The sequence below is a fragment of the Acomys russatus genome, chromosome 10 (assembly GCF_903995435.1).
Source record: "Acomys russatus chromosome 10, mAcoRus1.1, whole genome shotgun sequence".
Lineage (NCBI taxonomy): Eukaryota > Metazoa > Chordata > Mammalia > Rodentia > Muridae > Acomys > Acomys russatus.
This window is the reverse complement of record NC_067146.1, coordinates 62,918,801-62,942,883: the sequence shown is the minus strand read 5'-3', so window position 1 is coordinate 62,942,883 and position 24,083 is coordinate 62,918,801. Positions and strand designations below refer to the sequence as shown.

Genomic DNA, 24,083 nt, shown 5'->3' with positions numbered 1-24,083 from the left:
CAAACCAGCAGAACAACCTTCCAATTTATCCCTATCCAGCAGGGTTTTGGGGAATAGGATGAAAAATGGTAATCAATCACATTTCAGACTGTCTTGCCCCCTATCAGCCCCACTCTGAGTCTTGTGATGTCTATGTCTTTATCTCCCTGTGCTCTTCCCTCATTCCTGGATGGCTACACTCAAGTGCTGCAGGAGAGGTGGAGTTTAGTTAGTGTCTGTTGCTATCAGCCCTGTTCTCCTCCAGGGCCATCTGCATAGGGGAGTTATCGCAGCACGAGGTCATAACTGTCTGCATTAAGCTGTCCATACTGTGTTCATGCAGATTCCTTTGTGCAGCATGGACTGTGAGAGTAAGGACTATACAAATGACCCTGTCTCCCCCTCTTGCCTTCCAACAGTTTCTCAGTGACTTACATCTTCATCTGCACATATTGAAAATCACATTTAATTCTAGATTAAGATGATTTTGTCACATTCCCTTGTAGAAGCTCAAAGTCTAGGATGTCAACTTTAAAGGAGATATTGACTAGTATGTATCAGGGGGACATAAAAAAGAAGACTTTCGTTTGCTTGAGAGGTCGAATGTAGACTAAAATGCATTTAAACTCCTTTACTTGGATGAATGTGTCCTTTAACTCTGGCTTCACCTCCCAAATCATAGTAGTACATGAGATATTAGACTTAGTGTTTGAGTTTTGAACAAAGGATTCTTTTATGTGGTTGTCAGCCAGCTAGCCTGGGGTCTATAGACATGACATCAGACGACGGTGGATTCTCATGTGGGAAGCACTTTGTCTTCATTATCCTCAACTCTGCAGTTAGTCATTTTGATTGATTGAGTTGTTCCCACTGAGGTAATCTAGAATAATTCTCTACCTTAAAGTCTACATATTTTTGGACTATAGACACATGGAGAAAAATGTGTTTGCAGCAGTATTGAACTGAGTGCTAGTAATGACTCCTCAGCCTAGTCAAGTTAGTGCCTCATTATAAAAAACAGAACTAGTTTGTATACTTATAAAACCTCTATTTCATGATGCTCATGTACAGATATAGTTATCTAATTATTATTATAGCCCAAGCTGAACATACTACTCATCCTGAGTGGAAACTAAATGAAGAATACAGATAAATGTGATCTGAAAATGCGTTCTAATATAAGGTGTATTCAGCTGAACAATTTGCCTCTAGGATATATTCATTTGAAAGTTTTGTCACTAGATAATTTATTCTAAAACATGTAAAAAAAAAAAAAACCCAAAACCTAAAAATCACAGTATTTTACATTAAGTTCTACTTATATATATTGCAAAGGGAGTTAAAAACATCACTTCCAAAATTATCATGCCAAACAAGGTTGGACAATGAAAGCATCTAGTTTATTGCCACAAATACCTGCCGTGTTCTGGCAACTGTCTTGATGACCTTGGTAGTTAATGTTATTGTTATGAATACCAACAAGTGGGAAAAAACGTAGGTTGTGACTGTTTTTGCTTCCCTGGATGCTTTGAAAAACAAGAAAGGGCCAATGCTGTTTTACCCAGCCAGTCAAACAGAATCACATGAGGTCAAAAAATGCCATGTGGTGATGGGCAGAATTTACACTATGAGAACCTTTATTTTTATCTCTAGAAATCTGGCTAATAGAAACAAAGTTTTAGGGAATCAATTGATTTGGGAGGCATGGTGCTGAAACCTGGAGCACTAATACTTAAACTTAGGAGATCAAATGTCTCTTCAAATGTCCTGAGTCATGCTCTTCAAAAACTGTGCCTCCTAGTGGCAATCACTTTCTGTTGCTGCTGATTTTAACCTTATGATCAGTTAAAGCTTATTTCTTGTGGCCTAAAACTTACAGTGTGTGTGTGTGTGTGTGTGTGTGTGTGTGTGTGTGTGTGTGTGTGTGTGTGTGTGTATGTTGGCTCTTACAAGCTTTCTGCCTCCTCTTCCTCATGAGCTCTGATAGGAAGGATGTGATTAACACCTCCCAAATATGGCTGAGTGTTCCCGAGTCTCCTGTTCTCTGTCCAGTTTTCCATCTCTATTAATCTCCATGCACTGCAGGAAGGAGCTTGTCTGTTAAGAGTTGAGAGATGCACAGTGAACACTCACTACATTCTGCAAACATGATATTGTCACCTTTAGTTAGCTTTCAATCAAGTTTATTCTGAAAGTTGAAAAATTTGGACACTTACTTATGAAACATCTGATTTTACAACTGCAATAAATTAAAAATATTATTATCTTTATTAATGAATATTAACATACAGATATTTTTCTTAATAGTCATGATTATCATTTTATGTAATACTTTTAGAGTTTAATTTTCTTTCATATTCCAGCAACATATCTATTTTCATTTTAAGCACATTTAATTTTTTTTACCTCAAGTAGGAATTTGTATGATATTGTATCAGAAATACCAGATCAGTGTTATTTTCTGATACCACTAACACCCTTATCATTTTGTAATGTTCCTTAAGTGAATAAAAATTTACTAACTCTCTATAAAAGAATATAATTACACCACAGAGACAGTGGGAATTTTTATGAACTTTCATCTTAATCTGTATCATTAAGGTATATATTCATAAAGATGTATTGTTCCATTTATTAAACTTATTTTGTTCTGAAATTTTTTTTTTCACCTACAAGTTTGTAGGTGATGAAACTCGATAATACACATGTTGTAGATATATCCAGTTCCTACATAGAGGAGCTTCCATTATGATAACTAAAAGATACTCTGCATTTTAAGTATACACTTGGACTTGAAAAATGTCTTTTGCCAGAATATTGTTATTATTAATATCCATTTCTCCATTCTTTAATATCTGCCTTGGGCATGCAGCAGTGACATAGTTATGCTTGAAAAGTTACCATTTCTTTATTACCCACTTTTATAATATGAATTAGTCACACTAATCTTAGTGTCTTATGATACATGAAATTTAAAGGTACTTGTGTTGGTTGGTTTTTCTTAACCTGACAACAAACTAGAGTCACTTGGGAATCAGGATTCTCAGTTGAAGATTTACCTCCTTCAATCTGTTGTGTGGGGCACATCTGTGGGCCATCGTGTTGATTGCTGATATACAGATGCTCACTCTGGGCAGTACTATTCCTGTGCAGGTCATTCTGGGGAGTATAAAAAGATTAGGTAAGATCTGTAAGTCTAATAAACACTTTCTCTATATGTTTTTTTTTTTTTTGTCAGTGTTTTATCTCAACAGCTGAGAACCACTATTCTGGTTGAAGACTATAATATAAACGTAAACTATGATACTGCTCTAATATATTAAACTATAATATTACCGCTCAATTTGTTGGGCTTGTTTGTTGCAAAGTTAATTCTAAAAATGTATAGAATACTAGATTCAATTAAGCATTTGCTGGTTTTCTGGAGATAGCAAAAGAACCAGAGCCTCTCTTAAACACATAGTAGATACTGTTTTACCCTTTTGTGTAAGTAGTATTGGGAGACTGTTTTAGATATACTTCAGCTTGTGCTGGCCATGTACTCATCCTTAATGCTTTAGTCCCAAGAACATCCCTAATGCAAGACCATGGCTTGCAGTTTCTGTTTGTAACCGTGGTCTGGGCTGATGGGCATTCCCGTGTTCTATCTGTGACATCACTTTCACTCTCCTATATTCTTTTTCTTATTTGCTTCTTGCTGCATTGAGTAAGAGGACAATTTGTTCTGTCATCATGTAGTTCATGAAATGAGTATTTGTATCAAGGAGGGACAGCATTTCCATTTAATTCAGATATCCTTCCGGTTCTTTTACATATTTTCATTTTTTTTTTCTAGGCAAGTTTCTCTCTTTGGATCATCTGCATTTAGAAAATTCTTTGTGGGTTTATCACTAACTTATGCTCAATAGCTGATGCCCAGTGACCAGTCATCATCAGACTCTGAAAATGTGCACACACACACACTGATTGTGGTCTGAATGTATTCTTTACATTGTGGAGTGTAGACTAGAAGCAGGGAAACTTAGACTTCATACAATTAAAGATGACACATTGTGCCAACAGGATTTTGAGCAATATCTTTGGGTAGTTGCTGTTATTTAACTAAAGAGATTAAAAACAATTTGTATAAATTAGAATGACGTAGAATGAGGACTCTATACATATAGACTTAGCTATCAGAAACATATAGGTTAAAGACATATAATGTGACTGCATTGTTAAGTGAATAGCTGTATGAGGCAGAATTCTAAGATGATGTATAATTGTTCTTAAAAACTGGAGCCTTGATTTCCTCTCACAGGAAGCAAGCAAATCCTTAACAACCCAGTTTGGTTCATGTAACAAAATACCTTCACAATGTCAGCTTCAGGAAGGAAACATTTACTTAGCTCCAAAGATCTTGGTGCAGGACACCATGGTAAGGGCAGTCACGGCAGCTGGAGCCTGAGGGCTTGTTGTATCGCAAAGAAGAAAAGAGATGGATGAACTGCCCTGTCCAACTCCCTTTCTCATTTTTTGCAATCCAGAACCCAAGCCGTGGAATGGTGCTGCCCAGATTCAGAGTGGGTCTTCCCATCTCATTAAGCTCATAAATGCAATTCCTAACAAATGTGCTCAGAGGCTCAGCTTCTATAGGGTTCCAGATCTTGTCTAGTTGCAAGCAGTGTCAACCACCACAAACTGAGATTAATTTGTCTGGATTATTTCCACACCGAGTGTATTATTTTTTAAATAGAGAAATGGGGTAAGTATCAAGATGAACTATATGCAGTGGTAAGGAAAATGCCATTTACCCAGGCCACACCCTGGGCCACAGTGCTTGGCTCATAGAAATCTTTGATAGGTGTGCAGTCAAACAGTTTCCTCTTGAGACGCAAAGTGGAGATGTGTGTTCAGCTCACCCAGACTTACCACCTACAGAGTTTTGAGGAAAAGTAAACAAAAGTAACATCAAAACAAAACAAAACCCAACACAAACAAACAAAAACTCCCCCAAAAACAAAAAACAAAACACACACACACACAAACCCAAGACAACAACAACAGCAACAGCAGCAACAACAACAACAACCAAGGATATTTATAGCTAATAAAATAGCCCCAAACTGGAAATAACTTGTGTTTCTTACAGTTGAATGATATAAACAAAAGAAGGCTACATTGCCACCATAATAAGCTAACAGTACATTTTGTGGGTAGATCTTACAAACACACATGGAACAAAATAAGCCATCATTTTAAGCATGATGATGAAGTTTATGACCCCATTGCAGAAAGGTCAGAAACACAAGCTGCTTCATGCTAACATTGTGATGACAGTAGGTGAGTTTGAGACCACAGGAAGTAGGCAAATGCTAATGCATGAGTTTCTTGGTCTTGGTCTTGATGAAGTGCTGAATTTTCCTTGTGGAGCTTCATGAACTACATGCGCCATGGTATATACTTCTTTTTTACTATTCAACAAAAAATTTGTTTTCAGCTGCTAAATGTTAGGCATACCTTTTCTTTTTTCACTGTGGCTATAAAGCTAAGTTAAATTGCTCAGGCTTATACAACTAGATAGGGGAATTAATGTGCAAATAGAGCTAAGGATACTTTAATATTAGTTAATGTTTTTGTTGAAATTATTCACGAACTTGGCTGAAAATATAAAAGCAAAATAATGAACACGAGAACAGGCACTGAGTGATTTTTAACACTTGCAATGAATTGTTTTCAAACTGCAGTTTGCCGGGAAGATTCCTGCCACTCTGTAATGTCGTGTGCAGCTGTCCTTCTTAGCACAGTGGACACAACAAGAGAAATGCAGACGCTAGAAGAACCAAAATGTCCTGAGCCTTCCAAACAGTAAGTTGCTCTTTAAGATTCCAGGCTGTGAGATATAATCCAAGTACTTCAAACTACAGATAGCTGTCCAGACGCCACAGCATATGATAAAAGTGGCAATGGATGGATGTACAGTTAGTTTGTTCAAACGTATTATTATTCAACAAGTCACTACTATCTACTGCCTTGGGTGTTTGACCTGTGTCATTTGCATTTTATTTTGATGTCCTGTTTTAAGCTGTTCTTCAACAAGCTGAGAAGTCGGCATTGTGTCTGTGGGCGTGCTGATCCTGGATCAGTGATTTTAGAGTTACAGGGTTGTAGTCTAAATTGGAATCACTTTGTATTTCTGTTTTTTTCCTATGTAAATGTGTGTGTCTATTTGTGTATATGCATTTGTGAGTAGAGGTCTATGGAGACAAGAAAGGAGTGTTGGATCCTTTCATTCTTGTCAGCTGCAGGCAGGGATGCTGGAAAGCAAACCCGTGTCCGGTGGAAGAGGGGAAGGTACTCTTACCTGCTGAGGCCCGTCTCTACCTCTGAAGTCAGTTCTCAGTATAAACAGCTTAAAGTTGGCTTGACTTTTACAAGGAGGACAAGTCACTGTTTTAAAATTTCAGTACCTTATTATATACTAACAGTTTACACTATAAAAGTTTGCTGAGGCACGTGATATTGCTTAGTAAGAAGTACAGAGGTTTGCTAAATATTGATTTTGTTGCCTTTCTTGATCTGCATCCTGGTTGCCATGGATACAATCATTTTGTGAAAATTTGACAAGATGGAAGATGATGATACAGGCATTCATTTTCCAAATATGTTTATATGCTCAGAAAGGATATTTAAAGGGTACAATCATGCAAGTATCGTTTATATATTTTTCAGTTAAACAACACTGGCTTTCATTGAGAGTTAAAATTGGTTTTATACATTGAATAAATGAAAGACTTTAAGCTCATAATAGATAAGTATTATTAAGTTCATAGTAAGAAATACACATAGACAAACATTAAATTACAGTTACTTCTGATAAAATATTCAATTTCAATCAATGAAGTAGAAAACTTGGTGGTGATTTTTCCATATAAAACTTTTATGCTCAAGCATGTTCATAGCAGCCTTATTCGTAACAGCCAGAATCTGGTAACAACGTAGATATCCCTGAGTCAAAGAATGGATAAAGAAACTGTGGAATACTACTCAGCTATTTAAACTAAGAAAATCCTGAAATTTGTAGGCAAATGGATGGAACTAGAAATTATCATCCTAAGTGAGTTAACCCAGTTCCAGAAAAATACACATGGTGTATACTCACTTATAATTGGACAATAGCTCAACAGGGATGTCTCATGAAAGTCTTCACTTAGAAAGAGATTGGGAGAAATGCTGGGTCTTCTTATTAGGACTCCATGTGAGAGAGGTAAGGGAGAATGGGCAAAGAGAAAGATCCAGAGGGTCCTAGAAACTTATAAGAAGATCATCACGGCTGACAGATCTGGATCCAGGGGGGTCTGCTCAAACTACTGTACCAACCAAGGACAATGCATGCAGTAAACCTAGACCTCCTATTCATATATAGCCAATGGACAGCACCTTCTCCACAGCTGTGGGGAGAGCAGGGACTAACTCTGACATGAAATCTCGTGGCCCCTATTTGACCACTTCCACTTGATGGGGAGGACTGGACTGGTGGCATACAGAGGAAGGGTAACCAGGCTACCAGGATAAGACCTGATAGGCTGTGATCATATGGTGGAGAAGGAGGTCACCTTCTGTTACAAACCTAGGGGAGGGGAATAGGGTGAAAGAGGGAGAGAGTGGGGAAAGAGAAGATACAAGTGAGGGGATAACAATTGAGATGTAATCTGAATAAATTACTTAAATAAAAAAAAATTTTTTTTTTATAAAAAAAATTTTTTTAAAAAGACTTTGCCTGATACAAAGTCTCTGAATGAACATGTGACATATGGTATATATTGTAATGTGATTATCTGAGGCAGGAGATAATTATATGTGCTAATAAAATATGTAATGTTTGATGATATATGATGACGTATGATCTGAGGTGCTATGTGGTGTGTGATTTGTGATGATATGGTGTGCAAATTGGTATGTGGTGGTGTGAGATGTATGCTCTGTGGTGCTAGTGAAATTTGGAGATATGTAGCAATGCATGATACGTGTTGTTGTGTGATGTGTACGTCTATATTATATGTCAAGCCATACGATACAAGACAATCTGTATGTTATATGGCAGCACATGATGTGTGTTATGTAATATGAATTAATGTGTGACATGTAATGTGTGACAGGTAGTGCTATGTGCTGATGTGTGACATGTGGTGAGTTGTGGCACTGTGTGTTTGTATGATAGTGGGTGGTATGGGATGTGCATGTTGCCTGCATTTGTTAGTGGCCTGTCACATTCTCTAGGGAAGGAGTATTGGCATATCCTACAGAGACGTGCTACTTGCCCTGGTTTGTGTTTGCTTGCCTTTTGCCTGTCTTTCTACCTTATGATGTGCTCCCAAAGCAGTTTGCTACAACATGTTCCTGCTTGATGCTCTTTGTGAAATCAATTAGGAAGATCTCTTAATGTTCCATTCAATAATACTGAATCAAATGGAGCAATGGATGTATTTGATTGCATGAAGATATTCACTATTAATATTCTCATTATAGAGGAAAGAAGTACCAAGCAATTCAGAAAGTGGTTATTGTAATTCAGTTTTAATGCAATCTGAATGCAAAAACCATTTAGGTGCACCTAATGTAGTTTAAGTTTTAGGATCCAATAGTCATCTCTTGTCTAATAGGAAGAAAATTGCATCTCGTATTTGCCCAGTAAGTTACATTAGAAAGCTCAGATGTTCCTGCAGTGTCTTTGTGAGCTATCTAGTCCCCATATAGACTTTTTGGGTTATTTTTCAAGGACTTATAACAAGCTGGTTAATAGAGTTAATAACCTATTTGTCTCCTTTCCTAGTCTCTAGCAGCTTCATAAACAGTCTTATTTCATATTCTCTCTGTGTGTGTGTGTGTGTGTGTGTGTGTGCGTGTGTGCATGCGTGTGCGTGTGCACATTACTAGGCAGCACCAACATCCTTTTCTTTCTGTCCAGTCCATGATTCCTCTGTTGTCTTACCATCTATATTCTCATTTAAATGCTCTTTGCCAACAATATTGCTAAATCCTGTAGATTTTATTGTTTTTGCTGTCTGGCATAATAAGGACTGGTTCAAATCTGTTTTGCTTGTGGACACTTATCCGTTTGTCCATCTGTTAATTGTGGTAACACCCTGGCCCTCACTGTGAGTGTGTGAATGTGTTACTCTGTAAGAAGGTAGTTTTTATGCCCCTGCCTCAGTTTCCCCTGTTAGCATGATGGGTGACGTGTATAGAGATGTTTAATGCTGAAAGCTGCTTGGAGACATTGCTCTAGGAATCCTGGCAGAATCCTCAACTGTGTCAAAAGCAAATCAGCGAACAGCTTTTTCTCTAGTAAAGTCATATAGCTAACCTTATTGAAATAAAGCCACTCGATTGTTTCTTAAAATCTTGGCTTTTCATCACCATAATTCATCAATGCTTGTGTTATATGTTTTAACACTTGAGCTGACCCAGAAGGCATAATATCTCCTATGTTTTGCTGACATTAATCCTCAGTTGTGGTTCCAAGGACACTATTCAGACATTTTCTAACATGAAATTTCTCATTTGAACCTATGAAATTATCTATCAATTCATAATATATGCCCTGCATACCACATGCCATTATTTTGAAATTTAATTGGTGTAAACAGATGAAGGATTTCAATATAAACACAAGATTATTTACAGAAAATTCTCAGTTTCCACTGAGAGAGTCATGTGGCAAAGTGGCTCCAGGAAAATTAAGGATAGTAATAGTGACATGTAATTATTAAAATTTAGTGGGTAGAAATTTCTGATATATCACAGTGGGATCTCAGAGCTGCCAAAGACCATTTCTTCTGCATCTGTCCACATCACTTGCCTGTCTGGAGCTCTCATTTTCTAGGACTTTCACTTCTCAATTGTTTTCATAGTCTCAGCAGCAACTGAAAAAAAAATGATAATTTTTCTAACACATCTAGTAGAGAAAGACAGTTTCTTTTAAATGAAAGAAGGTGCAGATTTGAGTGCTATTGGCTTGGATTATTTGAAATAACCATTCTGACACAATACTGGTCATAATAGTTTTATGCACTGGATTCTGTGTGAGGCCTGGGAGACTGGGATACATAGAGATAAAAAGGATCCTTGAAAATTGGAAAATATTGGTAAATGAAAGAAAAAATAAGGGACAAAATTTAAAGGACTGTATCAAGATAAAATTTAAAGTATTAGTGTGCGCACAATTTAGTTTGTAATTTCATTTTTAACGGTAGAATTTTTATGACATTGAATTAAAAACATTGAAATACTTTGGTACTACATGAATGTATTTTGTTTTTCAATAAATTTTACCAACCAGTTGTATTTTATGTGATGTGATGCAGTTGTGCTACCGGGAAGCAGTATATATAATTTCCTTACTCTTGGCTTCCTTGGTTTACTTCTATTTCTCTCATAGTGCAATGCCTGAAATACAATAATGTAATAGGCAAACGAGACTATATGTATATCTATAACTATTTTAATTATTTTTACAACAAACATATTAGCCAAGAAATCTTTTTTTTTTTTTTAAAGAGATAACACCTTTATTTTTTATATACACCTGGCCCCACTGAGCCACTCAAAGTTTGCTGACAAAGCAGAACCCAGATTACTATTTAACAACACACACACACACAAATACAGCTGCTTGATTAAATTTCAAGTAATACACAGCCATCCTATGTCAACAAATCCACAAAAGGGTGAAATGGATAAGTAAGCCACCAGAGGATTATTGCGGTCTTAAAAAAAAAAAAAAAAAAAAAAAAAAAAAAAAAAAAAAAAACTAAAGAGAGCAACTCGCCACAGGTGTACCCAATTGCTCCGCTTTTGTGGGAACTCAACATTGTCTTTAAATTCTCATGTAAGAAGCTCAAAGTAAATAGTGCAGGATGGGTATTTGAGATCATGGACTGGAAAAAAAAAAAAAAAAAAAACCCGGAGTGAAAAGGACAACTGAATGTAAAAAGCTCCACCCACTAACTTCTTAGACTTTCTGGGTTAGGTGCTGGCTAGAAAACTACTGTCCACAAATACTAATTGGCTCCCATTGCCCGAGACTGCTAAGCACACATGAAAGAATCCTGAGACTATGATCTCAAATAGCCAAGAAATCTTATCACATATTTTAGAGATAATGCTCCTAGAGCCAGCTAATATATTTTTATTTTCCATGGGTGAAAAATAGGCACAAATATTAGTTCCCTGTATGGTAGTGAACCAGCTCAGTTCTGTCGTCTGAGACAGGAGCCTTGCATTCCTAATGTCACCCTTCATCCCAGGTGGGATTATTGCTTTAAGTACTTCATCCTCCTGACTGTGCAGGCTCCTCATAAAAATTCATACACCTTGGAATCTCTGAAATAGAATTACAGTGACATAATTGAAAACCTTTGCTAAGCAGAACTGGAATAATTTTCTTCATAGGAGTGCTTCAGAGTATGTAAGGAAGAAGTTTTAAAAGAATGTCTTTTGGTAACGTTATAAAACTAGGTAGATTTTTGAAATATCGTAACTGATTACACTCTAAAGCCAACATATACTCTCTAACCAGTATGAGCATTGTTTTTGGATAAGTATTTGTTTGTTTACCATTGAGTGTGGTTTGTTAACATATCAATATAAAACTTCTGAAAACAATTGAGAATATTGGCCTTGAGTATATTATTGTATTAATATATTGTTATATAAGTTTTTAAGATATGAAACATGTCATGATCAAGGTAGTTATAAATTCACTGTTGATAGGCACACATTGACTTTGACATGCTACAATTTTACATTTATCTATGCTCTCACATAGTCAGGAGCCACTGGGATTAGGACTTCCTTTTAGACTAAAAGGACAAGAGGAAGCTGCCCTTTTTAAGATGGCAAATTGCATTTTGTGCAACATGGTAGGAGAGTTCAGAAGTTTTGATTTTGTCTGTAAATCATCTTAATTAAGCAAATAAAGTTGGGGTTACTTTTCTTAGTCTTCTCATATGTATCTCAACAGGCTTTGGAAAGGATAAAGTTGAGAGAAAACAGGAAAATCATCTTGGGCAGGTGGCTTATTCCTGTGAACTGAGCACTTATCCTGGACAGGTGGCTCACACCTGTGAACTCAGTACTCAGCCTGGGCAGGTTACTCACACCTGTGAGCTCAGCACTCAGCCTGGGCAGTTGGCTCACACCTGTGAGCTCAGTACTCACTCAGCCTGGGTAGTTGGCTCACACCTGTGAGCTCAGCAGGAAGGAAAATACCCCAGAGTTAGAAGTCGTCCGGGCTGTGTTGTGGAAACCTGTCTCAAATAGATAAATTATGTAATCTAAATAGTATAGAGTGTTCATAATTCAATCACATGGAAAATTGAGTTTGAAGCTTGAGAATGAATCTTTCTATATTGACCAAAAATCTTAGTCTGAAATGTATGCTCACTTTACAGCTATGCATATCTTCCTATTCAAAATTATATGTGTGTCCAATAAGTAGCATGCAAAAGAGCTCTTTCTGAAATAGACATATTATTCAAGCTCTGAGGAGAATGAAATCATGCAGCATTGGGTCTTGGTTTGACTTTGTGCTCTGCTAGAAATCTGCTTGTACTCAATGCAGATCGTCACCCATGCTTTGACTCAGTGTCTGAAATGAAGGAGTATGTGTATGACCATTGCAAAGTTGGATATACCAGGGAAAGAAAAATAAGTTATGGTATTATTTTTTGTACTTGTTCATATTTTAATCTTTTTTTTTCTTTTTTCTTTTTTTTTTATTAATTTATTCTTGTTACATCTCAATGTTTATCCCATCCCTTGTATCCTCCCATTCCTCCCCCCCTCCCATTTTCCCATTATTCCCCTCCCCTATGACTGTTCCTGAGGGGGATTACGTCCCCCTATATATTCTCATAGGGTATCAAGTCTCTTCTTGGCTACTTGCTGTCCTTCCTCTGAGTGCTACCAGGTCTCCCCCTCCAGGGGACATGGTCAAATGTGAGGCACCAGAACACGTGAGAAAGTCGTATCACACTCTCCTTTAATCTTATTTTATACTCAGAAGCTCTAGCTACCCAAAACTCACAGTTTATAGCTAGGTTTGAGGAAATGCAGCATTACTTACCTGTGTGGTCAACTCTGTGTGAAGGCCACCTCACTTCTTTGTCATTTTTTTTTCTGACATTGGGAGGGTCCACTGAGCTACTTTGGACAGTGTGTGGGGCTCCTGCTGTTCAGTGCTGAGGTCTGGTATACACACACGACTCAAACCTACATATTTTATTTTTGGAAGCTGTTCTCCAATGTCATCCATAAACTTTGTTCCTAAACGGTTGAAAGGCATTAGAGAATTATAATATCAACCTATTTCCAGCATTACCATTTTAGGGATATAGTTATTTAAGCTTACATATAGAACTTCCTAGCTCAGTTCTTTGAATATAGATGATGTCAAAGTGCCTGTTGTCTCCTTAGCACTGTGCTTATGTCTGGAGATTGTGTGCTGATAAACAGGTGTTACACCTGGCAGAGTAACAAAAAAAAAAACAACAACAACAACAACAACAACAAAAACATTGATTCTTTAATTTTAACAAGAAACTCAAGATTACAGCTGTGACTATGGTTGTAGGACACAGGTCTATCTTGCTGTAAGTGTTTTAGAATAACAAAGAGGTCAGAGGAAAATTTACTTAGAAAGAGATATTTTAGCTAAGATCTAAAGAATGTTAGTCCAGAATGGAAAAGCAAAGGAAGATAGCAAAGAAAAAGTCTGATTACCTGTCGTTTAGTGGGAAATATGGAGAAATTAAAAGGAGGATGATGGACACACAGGAAAGCCAAAGCATATATGTACATAGAACCAAGGAGAGGAAGTGAGAAAGACTTCTTTTATTTTGTTTTTTTTTTTGAAAGCCTTCTTTTTTGTTTCTTATAGACAGCAGTCTGGGATTGACTTAGTGCTGGTGTGAAGGAGTATTCCTTCCTCAAACCAGTCTTAGTTATTCCACTCAGGGTGTTTAAATTTGGCTATGGTGGATAGAGTCTTCACAGTAATTTTCCTTCATTTAACATCCATCATTCATTGCACCTAAACTTGTCTATATGAGTAAAACTAAACATTAAGGCACAGAAAGTATTACTACTATGACTATGCTTGCTCTTCTCCAAGCTCAAATTACAGAAGAAGCCACAACAGGGTTTTTATATCCTTAGTCTAACTGCAGAAGCAGTTGTCAGAGAGATAAGGAGCAGATTTCTGTAGAGATTCCTCACCCCAAGGCGAGTCTATTTGAGTTTGGAGAGGAGCTGTTGAGAAGAGGCATTTTCTTTCTTTTTTCTTTTTTTTAATGTTAATTTTTAAAAATTAATTTACTCATATTACATCTCGATTGTTAGCCCTTCCCCTGTTTCCTCCCATTTCTCCCTCCCTCCCTCCCACTTCCGCCCTTCTCCCCTCCCCTATGTCTGTGATTGAGGGAGATCTCCTCCCCCTATATATGCTCTTAGAATATCGAGTCTCTTCTTGGTAACTTGCTATCCTTCCTCTGAGTGCCGCCAGGTCAGAAGAGGGGCACCAGAGTTCATGTGAGAGTCAGATGAGAAGAGGCATTTTCTAATCACAGCTCATAGAGAGTTGAGGAGGATCAGTTTCCAGTTTCTCTGAAGCTAGAAGCACAAAAGCCAGACGCTAATTTGATGCATGACTGCCTTAAGCAGGTCCTCCTGGTCTGAAGAGGGAGAAAAGCTGGATTCCTGACAAAGTAACCTCCTGAGTGTCAAAGTCCACCAGGGAGGACAATGTCTGTGGTGAAGTAAGTGGAGGAGAACAAAGTACAACAGTGTTACGGCATTGTTGCTTGGCTTTTTGGTAGGGCACTGTAGCATGCTGGCTGTAAGAAAACGTTATAGACCCATTCTGTCCATTTGCTAGTCTCTAAGCCAAATTGCTTTAAAACATCTCTGCTCTGTTGAGCCTCTCTCTTTATTTATTTATTTATTTTTATTAATTTATTCTTGTTACATCTCAATGTTTATCCCATCCCTTGTATCCTCCCATTCTTCCCTCCCTCCCATTTTTCCCTTATTCCCCTCCCCTATGACTGTTCCTGAGGGGGATTACCTCCCCCTGTATATGCTCATAGGGTATCAAGTCTCTTCTTGGCAACCTGCTGTCCTTCAAGAAGAGCCTCTCTCTTTACCATACACACACACACACACACACACACATACACACACACACACACACACACACAACCTCAAGTTTTTTCTTATGAAGATGATAATGTATAGAAAAAATAAAACCTGTAAACAAATACAGGAATATATAGCCAAACAGTTTGAGAATATTAGAGAGGCCATGACAGATGCCTGTAGAGAGGAAATGAAGAAATTGCTGGAAGAAATTCAGGAAAATACAAATAATAAGATGATGGAAATCACAAAAACTGTTCAAGACAGTCTGTCTGCTCTGTGCCAAAATACTAAGAATGTAACATTCATATAATTCCTGATTGTTTCATGATTCTTCTTGCTGTAGGTAGTTTATTGCACATATGTGTAATAGTGTAAAAAAATATAGTATACATATAGTATATATGAAAATAGTATAAATGTAAAAAAGAAAAAAAGAAAAAAACTAAAAACAAACAAATCTAAAAACCATTTCAAGAACTGAAGATGAAAATAGAAACGATAATAAAAGCACAAACTGAGGAAAGTTTGAGAAGAGAAAACTTAGAGAAGAAAGCAGGAACTGCAGATATAAGCATCGCCAACAGAATACAAGAGATGGAGGGTAGAATTCCAGGTATAGAAGATACAATGCAAGAATTTGATTGAGCGGGACTCCTGGACCCAAATCTGCCTATCATAATGTTCTACTTGTAGGTTTCTAGGACCCTCTGGATCCTTCTACTTTGCCATTCTCCCATGCTTCTCTCATCTAGAGTTCCAATAGGAAGTCCTCCCCTCTGTCCCAGTTTCCTGGTAAGTGAAGACTTTCATGGGACATGCCCCTCGGGCTAGTATGCAGATATAAGTGAGTATATACCATTTAAGTCTTTCTGCTTCTGGGTTAACTCACTCATTAATAATTTCTAGCTCAATCCATTTATCCACAAATTTCGGGAATTCCTTGTTTTTAATAGCTGAGTAGCATGGCACCAGCCAAGGACAATACAGACGGTAAACTTTAAACCCCTACCCAGATCTAGCCAATGGTCAGAACATTCTCCACAGTTGAGTGGAAAGTGGGATATGACTTTCTCACGTACTCTGGTGCCTCACATTTGACCATGTCTCCTCAAGGGGGAGACCTGGTGGCACTCAGAGGAAGGACAGCAGGTTACCGAGAAGAGACCTGATACCCTATGAGCATATATAGGGGGAGGTAATCCCCCTCAGGAACAGTCATAGGGGAGGGGAATAAGGCTAAAAGGGGAAGGAGGGAAGAATGGGAGGACACAAAGGATGGGACAACTATTGAGATGTAACAAGAATAAATTAATAATAAAAAATTAAAAAAAAGAATTTGATTGAACCAGCAAAGAAAATGTTAAATCTAAAAAATTTCTCACACAAAACTTCTAAGAAATCAGAGACACTATGAAAAGTGGATACACAAACAAAATCTGCACAAGTTCTAGTCAGACAAATGCCCAGTTTTGAAAAAGTGAAGTGGGGACAAAAATCCCATTGCTAAGGAAGAAAAGCAGCTTTCTGCAACTGATGCTTGCCAGGAAAATCAGGTTTCTCCAATGGAGTGTCACTGGCTATGTCACCTACATTCCTGGACAGACCTCCTGTCATTGAGTAGTTGACAACACAAAATAAACTTCATGGATTTTGTTTGTTTCTTTGTTTTTGGTGGAAGGGATTTTTTATTTCACCTTATTTTCACAATTTGTCACATTGTCTTTTTGTGTTTTGTTTTAAAAGGAAGAATGGGAGGACATGAAGATAGGTAGGCAGGAGGAGGGGCGGATTTGAGACGGGGGTGTAATCTAAATGTATTGTCTGAGGAAAACTTTAAAAAATATCCAGTGGTTACTCAAGAACCAGGAGATTTTAATAGAATAAACCAAAAAAGTATAAAAAGAGCACTCTTGAGAGAAGCTTGTCTCTTGATTGATAGCATTGTCATTTTATCTTCCTGTGGTTTATTGCTGCTTAGCAAGTCACAGTGTTTGTTCCCTTGTGCAGTCAGCCTGTCAAGTCACGAACTCCTACTGTCATGTCACGTCTGCTTTGACAGGCCTTCTTTGAACACTGAGCCTGTAAGTGCTATTTTTCAGACGACTTGGGACAACTTGATAAGATGACTTTCACCAGCGTAGTTCTCTTTATGGGTTAATATAAATACAGATTTATCAGATCCTTGAACAAGATTGCAAGTGCTGTACAAATAGTGTCTGTGTTTGCACACAGGCCCACAGCCAGCTCTCAACCACCCTGCTGGCATCCTACAGTGAATTCTGTTTTCAAATAAGTGAGTATATCATTTGAAGATATCCTATAGCCATGTAAATAATAGTGTAAATCTTTTAGTAACAGCACAAAGTTATTTTACCTGATATGGCTTTCTATTTTTCCCATTTTATAGGAAAATGACAAGCAGGCAAAGCTAAAAAAGTACCAATTGTATGTCACGGTTACAGAGTTTAAAGTGTGTGGCAGAATTTCACTGGACACAAAGAAGGAAAGTATTACAAAGAAACAGATTCAGAATCATTTATAAAATTGTAGTAGGCCAGTGCATAGTTCTAGGAAAATATAGAACTGTATCATATACTATGGAATTTATTTTTATACACATTTCTTACAATGTATCTATAAAAGTGTGTTTATAGGCTGATTTTAAAAGAAAGTGTTATTCTTGTGCACCTGCATATGTGCATGTCTGTGTTTGTGGGTATATGGTTGTACATGTCTATACATGTGTAGGTATGTGTATATGCATGGCTGTGTATGTGTGTGCCTGTGTATGTGCATGACTATGTGTGTATAGATGTGTGTATATGCATGCATGGCCATTAGTAGGCCAGCAGTAAACCTCAGGTGTTATTGCTGAGGTGCTACCTACCCTGGGTTTTAGTTTTTGATTGATTTTTTTCATACACATATAGAATATATTGTGATCATATTCTTCCCATTACCTTTTCTTTTCCCTTCACACTTCTGCTGAGAGCCTTCTCTCCATCTAGACTCTTTCTAGTGTCATATCTTTTAGCTTGGTATTTCTCTCACTGTTAGTCACAGGGACGTGTGTGTGTGTGTGTGTGTGTGTGTGTGTGTGTGTGTGTGTGTGTGCGCGCGCACGCGCGCACGTGTAATGGACAACAGTTAATGCAGAATGAACAAAATAAACTGCTGTGGGTTCTCAGCCCCAAATGAGAATTCTGTACCACTCTTTCAAAAGCCTAGGGAAGATTGTAAGGGATGAAACATAGGAAGGAGCACAGTGAGGTATATGGCATATTAGCTGTCACATGAATATTCAGCATATGTGGCTGCTTCTGCCTTTTGTGTTGAGGTCATGTTCATCACTGAGACCGAGGGCCCACTGGTTAGGGCAGCAAGCCCCAGCTGACCAGCAAGCCCCTGCAATCTTCTTGCCTCAGTCTTTCCAGTGCTACAATTAGAAGCATAAATCATTATGCCAGCAGGCCTTTTATCTGGGCACTGAGAATTGAGGTCTGGTCCTCATATTTTTAGCTTTTTGGACTGAGCTATCTCCCTAGTCCAAATATTACCTTTTCACATGCACTAAATTAAATTCTATTTATAGCATATTTGTCCTGGGCTGTTGTTTTGTTCTAGTTTGCTTATGACAGGAAGTAGTATATAACGAAAAGTCCTTGAGAACCGATACCTTTCTATTTATATTTGAGGTTGTATGCAGTTTTTGACTAGAGGGTAGAACAAACTGTGGTGGCTGAAAATAAGTGGGATAAGTGCTCTCCCATTGTTGATATTTTATTATTAACAGAGTAACTCTTTGAAGAGTTCACAGATGAGAAAGAATTCAAACAGTAATTTTGTCATACAAGGTTGGAAAGAAAGATCTCAAAACTAGGAACCTGGAAGGCCAGCAACCAGCCTGGGTAAGGGCAAGGTTCTCTGCTTTCCTGAAGGTTGTTCTTAGTGTTTGTGAAATAAACATTAGCAACAGAAATTCTCATGAAAATCTACCAACACAGCTTCTAAAGTGCAAAGTGACTTTGTATTGATATTTGTTCTATAGATGGAACCTATGCTAAATAATAACTAAAATTTTCAAATATTTTGAGTTAAGATTCCACCATGGCCGAGAAAACTTGTATTCAGACTTACTCTTTGGTACTCAAATAGCATCTAAGTACTCCTGTTACTTAACATGTTAGACAGGATGTTGACAATCTACTTTCTTTACTGTTACTCAGCAGACACCAAGAACAGCAGCTTTTCAGATCTGATATTTCCTGTGTCTCAGTTGATCCCTCTAATATTTTTCTCAGTACAAAATTCTTATATACTTGTCATATTCTTTTCAGGGCTTATAAATGTACTTTTGGTTACATGATTCATAGACCCTTTTTGTTATGTGCTGCCTTAAGCTTTACAGATATTAGCCCATTTAACTCTCTCTCCCAGATATAGTGTGTGAAATAAGGTGCAGAAAATAATGACACACAATAAATTATGCCTTTTTTCATGATCATAATTTTCCAAATCTTAAATTTCACACATTATATATTTTATTTTTAATATTTTCACTTTTTAAAATAGATTTTAGCAATCTGAAATATGTGATTATAAATTATCATAAAATATGTATGTCATATAAAATTAGTATATGCACAGCAGCAAAATAAAGGAAACTCGAGTTCCCTTCTTCATTGTTGGCCATCACATCTGTCAGAAACTTTGCATTTATTTATGTCTTTAAAAATGAACCAAGAGTAAAGTGGTTTGGCCTTACTTACTGCCTTTCATTTTTCTTGGTAGATTTTAAGTTTGTTACGTTACTGTTGTCTCTTTTGGTATTTTTTGTAAAATGCCTTTATTAACTTCAAATAAATAAGACTAACAAATGTTTTCCATGGTTTACAGACACTTAAGAATTTGTAGATACAAAGCTGGTGAAATATAAGAAATATGGCTTAGCAGGTAAAAGCAGCTTCCCCCAATCCTTGTGACCTCAGTTTAATCCTGGGACTCACATAGAGAAAAATGCTGCTAACCACAGTTGCCCTTTGATCTCTCTACACATGAAGCATGACGCGTACACATGCAAGGGTGGGAGGGAGGGAGATTACTTGTCAAACATGTGGATGACATGTAAGATCTGAAAGTAGTCAAATTTTCTCTTCAACTAATATATACAGATAACATACCACATACTTTGTTGGACAATATAATACAGTTCACCAAGTAGTGTGTTATCAGGTAATTTAGATATATCATTATGAAATTTACTATTTTATACAATTCAAGTTAATTTTTTCAGTAATAGAAGGTCAAAAATTATGGCCTGCATGTGAGACTGTGTAGATATAAAGAAATAAAGACTTCTTTTAAAAAGTGATTCACAGAGAAGGGTCAGGAAGTAGGAAAGAATTGTATAACAAGGAATCTAGGTTGGAAATTTTTAGTCACTGTGCATTTCATATGACTGAGCTGTTGAAGTAGTGAAAATGGATTTTAGCTTTACAAAAGCTGTGGGACACTCTATTAAAATCTCTTTGATCGATTGAAATCCAATCTATAAAATCTGTTCTGATAAAGGTCACCTGTATGTTTATAAGCATACATTTATTTCATTTAAAACATCATATTTGCCTTAGTATAATTAAGACATAACATAATTTTCCAAATAAAACAAGATTAGTATGTATTAAGATAATTTCTAATGTAGGAGGACTGTGTTCTAATGTCTTTAAATTACAATGTGTTTTGTTTTAATAATTTTCTTTATTTTTCTTTGTGTATGTTATTCTGAGCCAGTTATCATTTCATTCCAGAAATGACTTCATTTTTTCTTTTATAGAAGACAACTTTTTCTTTAATTTTATCTGAATTTGAATTGGTAACATTATATTTGGCATGTTTTCTGTAAAATACTGTTTTTAAGTTTTATATATAAACTGGTTTGTATAAAAGCTTTAACCAAGTAATTAATTTGCTTTTCTACATGAAGTTAAAGAAAAGTAATTTCCTGTATGGAAAGTAAAGAAGTTAGTAAAGTTGTATAGCTACTGCTCAGAGTATAGTGGACATAAATGAAACATCTGACTTGGGACAGTGGTCCCAGTTCCTCAATCCTCTAAATGTCTGACACTTAGTAAAGCATTTGACTCAGTCCTTTAATTATATCTTTTTAATTAAAGGCTGAAAATAGGTATTCCTTAGTGTGATGTACTCTCTCTAAGTTTCTGTTTGAACACTTAGGTTTTTCATATGCAGAACATTTGCTAAAATAACCAACATTAAATAAGCACTGATGAATTTATCATATTTTATTTAATGGTTTTGTAGTGCAGAAGCTATTCTTAGATTTATCAGGCTCTTGAGCCCAGTGCCTTCTTTCTCCTTCTACATGTGAGTGTTAACATTCTGTCCCCTTTGAAACACCTTCCATTAAAGATTTATTCTGCCATGAGCTGATTTAACTGACTAATATATTGACTGTTACACGTATGACTTTTGTCATAAATTGACAAATAAAACACATTGAATTATTTTTATACTCCTTACTCTTCACTGATGTAGTTTCTCTTGGATTATACAACTATGTAAATAGCCTCCAAACTTGATGTAGTCTACTGGGAATTGCAGAGTATGACAATCTTAAATAAAGGTTGTCTTTAGTTTCTAAGTTGGTATTTGGAACTCACATGATTTAAAATAAATATGCTCTTTATCTATAAAATAGTACTGTAGTTATTGCATTATATATAAGTGTTACTCTCATGCTTTATCATTTAATTGGAATGAGAAACAAGGTGAAAAGCATTTTTAAGTGAGAATGCATTTGCTTCAGGAAAAAAAAAAACCAACAAAAGATGAATGCAACAGAAAGTTGATTCCTGATATTGCATGGTCATTCCGTGATTAAAATGTAATATGGCCTCCAGCTGTTTTGCACCATTAATTATTGGACACTTTAAGTATGATAATTGAACACTTAATTTTAAAATTGAATACTCAATTGACTTTTACAGCTATAAAATTTATAGAGCCCAAAATTTTTCTACTTGTCTTAGAAAAAATTATAATGAATGTTTTATTGAATCTATTCTCTTTTTACTTCAGTTATTTAATACATTTTCCCAATACCTGTCATTTGCAGGTAATAGAAAAAAGACATTAAAGGCTCCTCAATACTTCTTGAAGTAAACTGGGCACAAGTGTTTTCTATTTAAATCATTCTTATTGTGCTGGGTACAATTACAACAACACATTGCAGTGCATTTTTTACATTTTATAAATTATTTTAACAAGATGGATAAATTCTGAATGTTCTTTGGTAGTTCTGGGATCTTGGAGATAATCTGTGACTATTTCAATGCTCTATAAGAAGTGACCTGGGGAAAAAAAGTCTTGCAGAGGACCCTGTTTACGTTGCTGCGAGTGAGGACATCCACACTGCTGTTTGCTCTTGCAACCTTGAGTAGTTAAAGCACAAGTCCAGTGTATTTCATCTGTCTTGTGCTAGAGAGGACCATGTTGATTTCTGTGCCTTATCAGTGCTAACCTGGCCTATGCCTAGTGCTAGGATGAACAGCATAAGCTTTGAGGGTAGAGAGACTCTGGGTTACTCACCAACCAATCAAATTTTGTTTACAACTGATAGTCAATAAAAGCAGTTTAAAGACTCTAGAAAAAGTATAGTCACAACACTTAGCATATAACTTTCTTTAGGGATGTTTCTATGTTTTTCTTTTATTCATATCTAATGCCTCTGTGTTTTGTACCACTGGAAAGAATGTGTTGGTCAAAGTAGTCACAATGCAGGTTAGCAGCTTTCAAAATGAGAACATGACAGGTACAGTTTGCTGCCTGAATAGTCACTCAAAACACTATAACATTGAGTATCATCTTCAGCCTTCTGGTCCAGCATATCTGACAGACATATTTTTTGAGTCAGGAACTATCGAGGACTTGCTTACCTTGTCTGAGGAGAGTTTGGCAGTCAACTCTACCTACATGTAATATGCCCAATTTTAGGTAGAATTCTGTCTGTAGTCAACATAAGGACATTTTGCCTAGTGGCTTGTTTGCTACATTTGAAGCCATCTCCATAAGGAGATTGATTGATGCTCATCATCTTCTTTGAGGTAGGCTGGGTGTTGCCATGAGTTAATCAGTCTTGTATACTCAGATAATTAATTTTATTCTTTCTCAAGTCTCTGATGGGGTTGAAGACCAGATAGTTTATCCTAAAATTAAGTTTAGTTATTTAGGAGTTAAGATGTTCTTAGGTCTAGATAGATGTTTTAAGTTGATAGAGATGAGATATGATAGATACTGATTTCATTCAGAATTTTAGACTCACCAAGATAGGAAAGACATTTTCTTCAAGGTTGCCAGATACAAACAGCCAAAACACTGTAACATTGATAGAAATCCTGATTGTCTCATGGTTCTTCTTGATGTAGATAGTTTACTGTATATGTGTGTAATAATATAAATGTATATGTAAAAAATTAAAAAATAAAAATTAATAAAAAAGTAGGCCCAATGCATACCCTTGCGATTGTCTCTCCATCTTTCTAGTGCTGCAACCCTTTCCTCATGTGTAGTGACCGCAACCATAAAAGTATTTTTGTTGCTACTTCTTAAATGTAATTTTGCCTCTGTTCTTAATTGTAGTGTAAATATTTGGAGGTTATGACCCACACATTGAGAACTGCTGCTGTATATACTATTTAGCTGTCAATTAGGTAACTCATTGTTTTAATGTAAGAGTCAGAATTTACAGAGATTGGTAACATCACAGATATTAAGCATTGGCCTTACATCCTCTTCCAAGAAATCTCCATAATACTTTAATAACATGATGGTATCATAATTATGTAATTATTTATAAAGAAATGATTTCACATGTAAAATTTAAATTCTATAAATATTGTTCATAG

The 24,083-nt window shown here is 36.4% G+C and overlaps 1 protein-coding gene across 3 annotated transcripts in view; it reads left to right on the top strand.

The window, feature by feature from the left end:
* Positions 1-24,083, top strand: part of Ccser1 (coiled-coil serine rich protein 1) — a 1,084,048-nt gene that overhangs the window by 238,432 nt on the left and 821,533 nt on the right. For all 3 annotated transcript variants that reach the window (XM_051152255.1, XM_051152256.1, XM_051152257.1), the window contains exon 5: positions 5,706-5,826. In XM_051152255.1, coding sequence (XP_051008212.1) covers positions 5,706-5,826 — 121 coding nt within the window. The remainder of the gene's footprint in view (positions 1-5,705; positions 5,827-24,083) is intronic.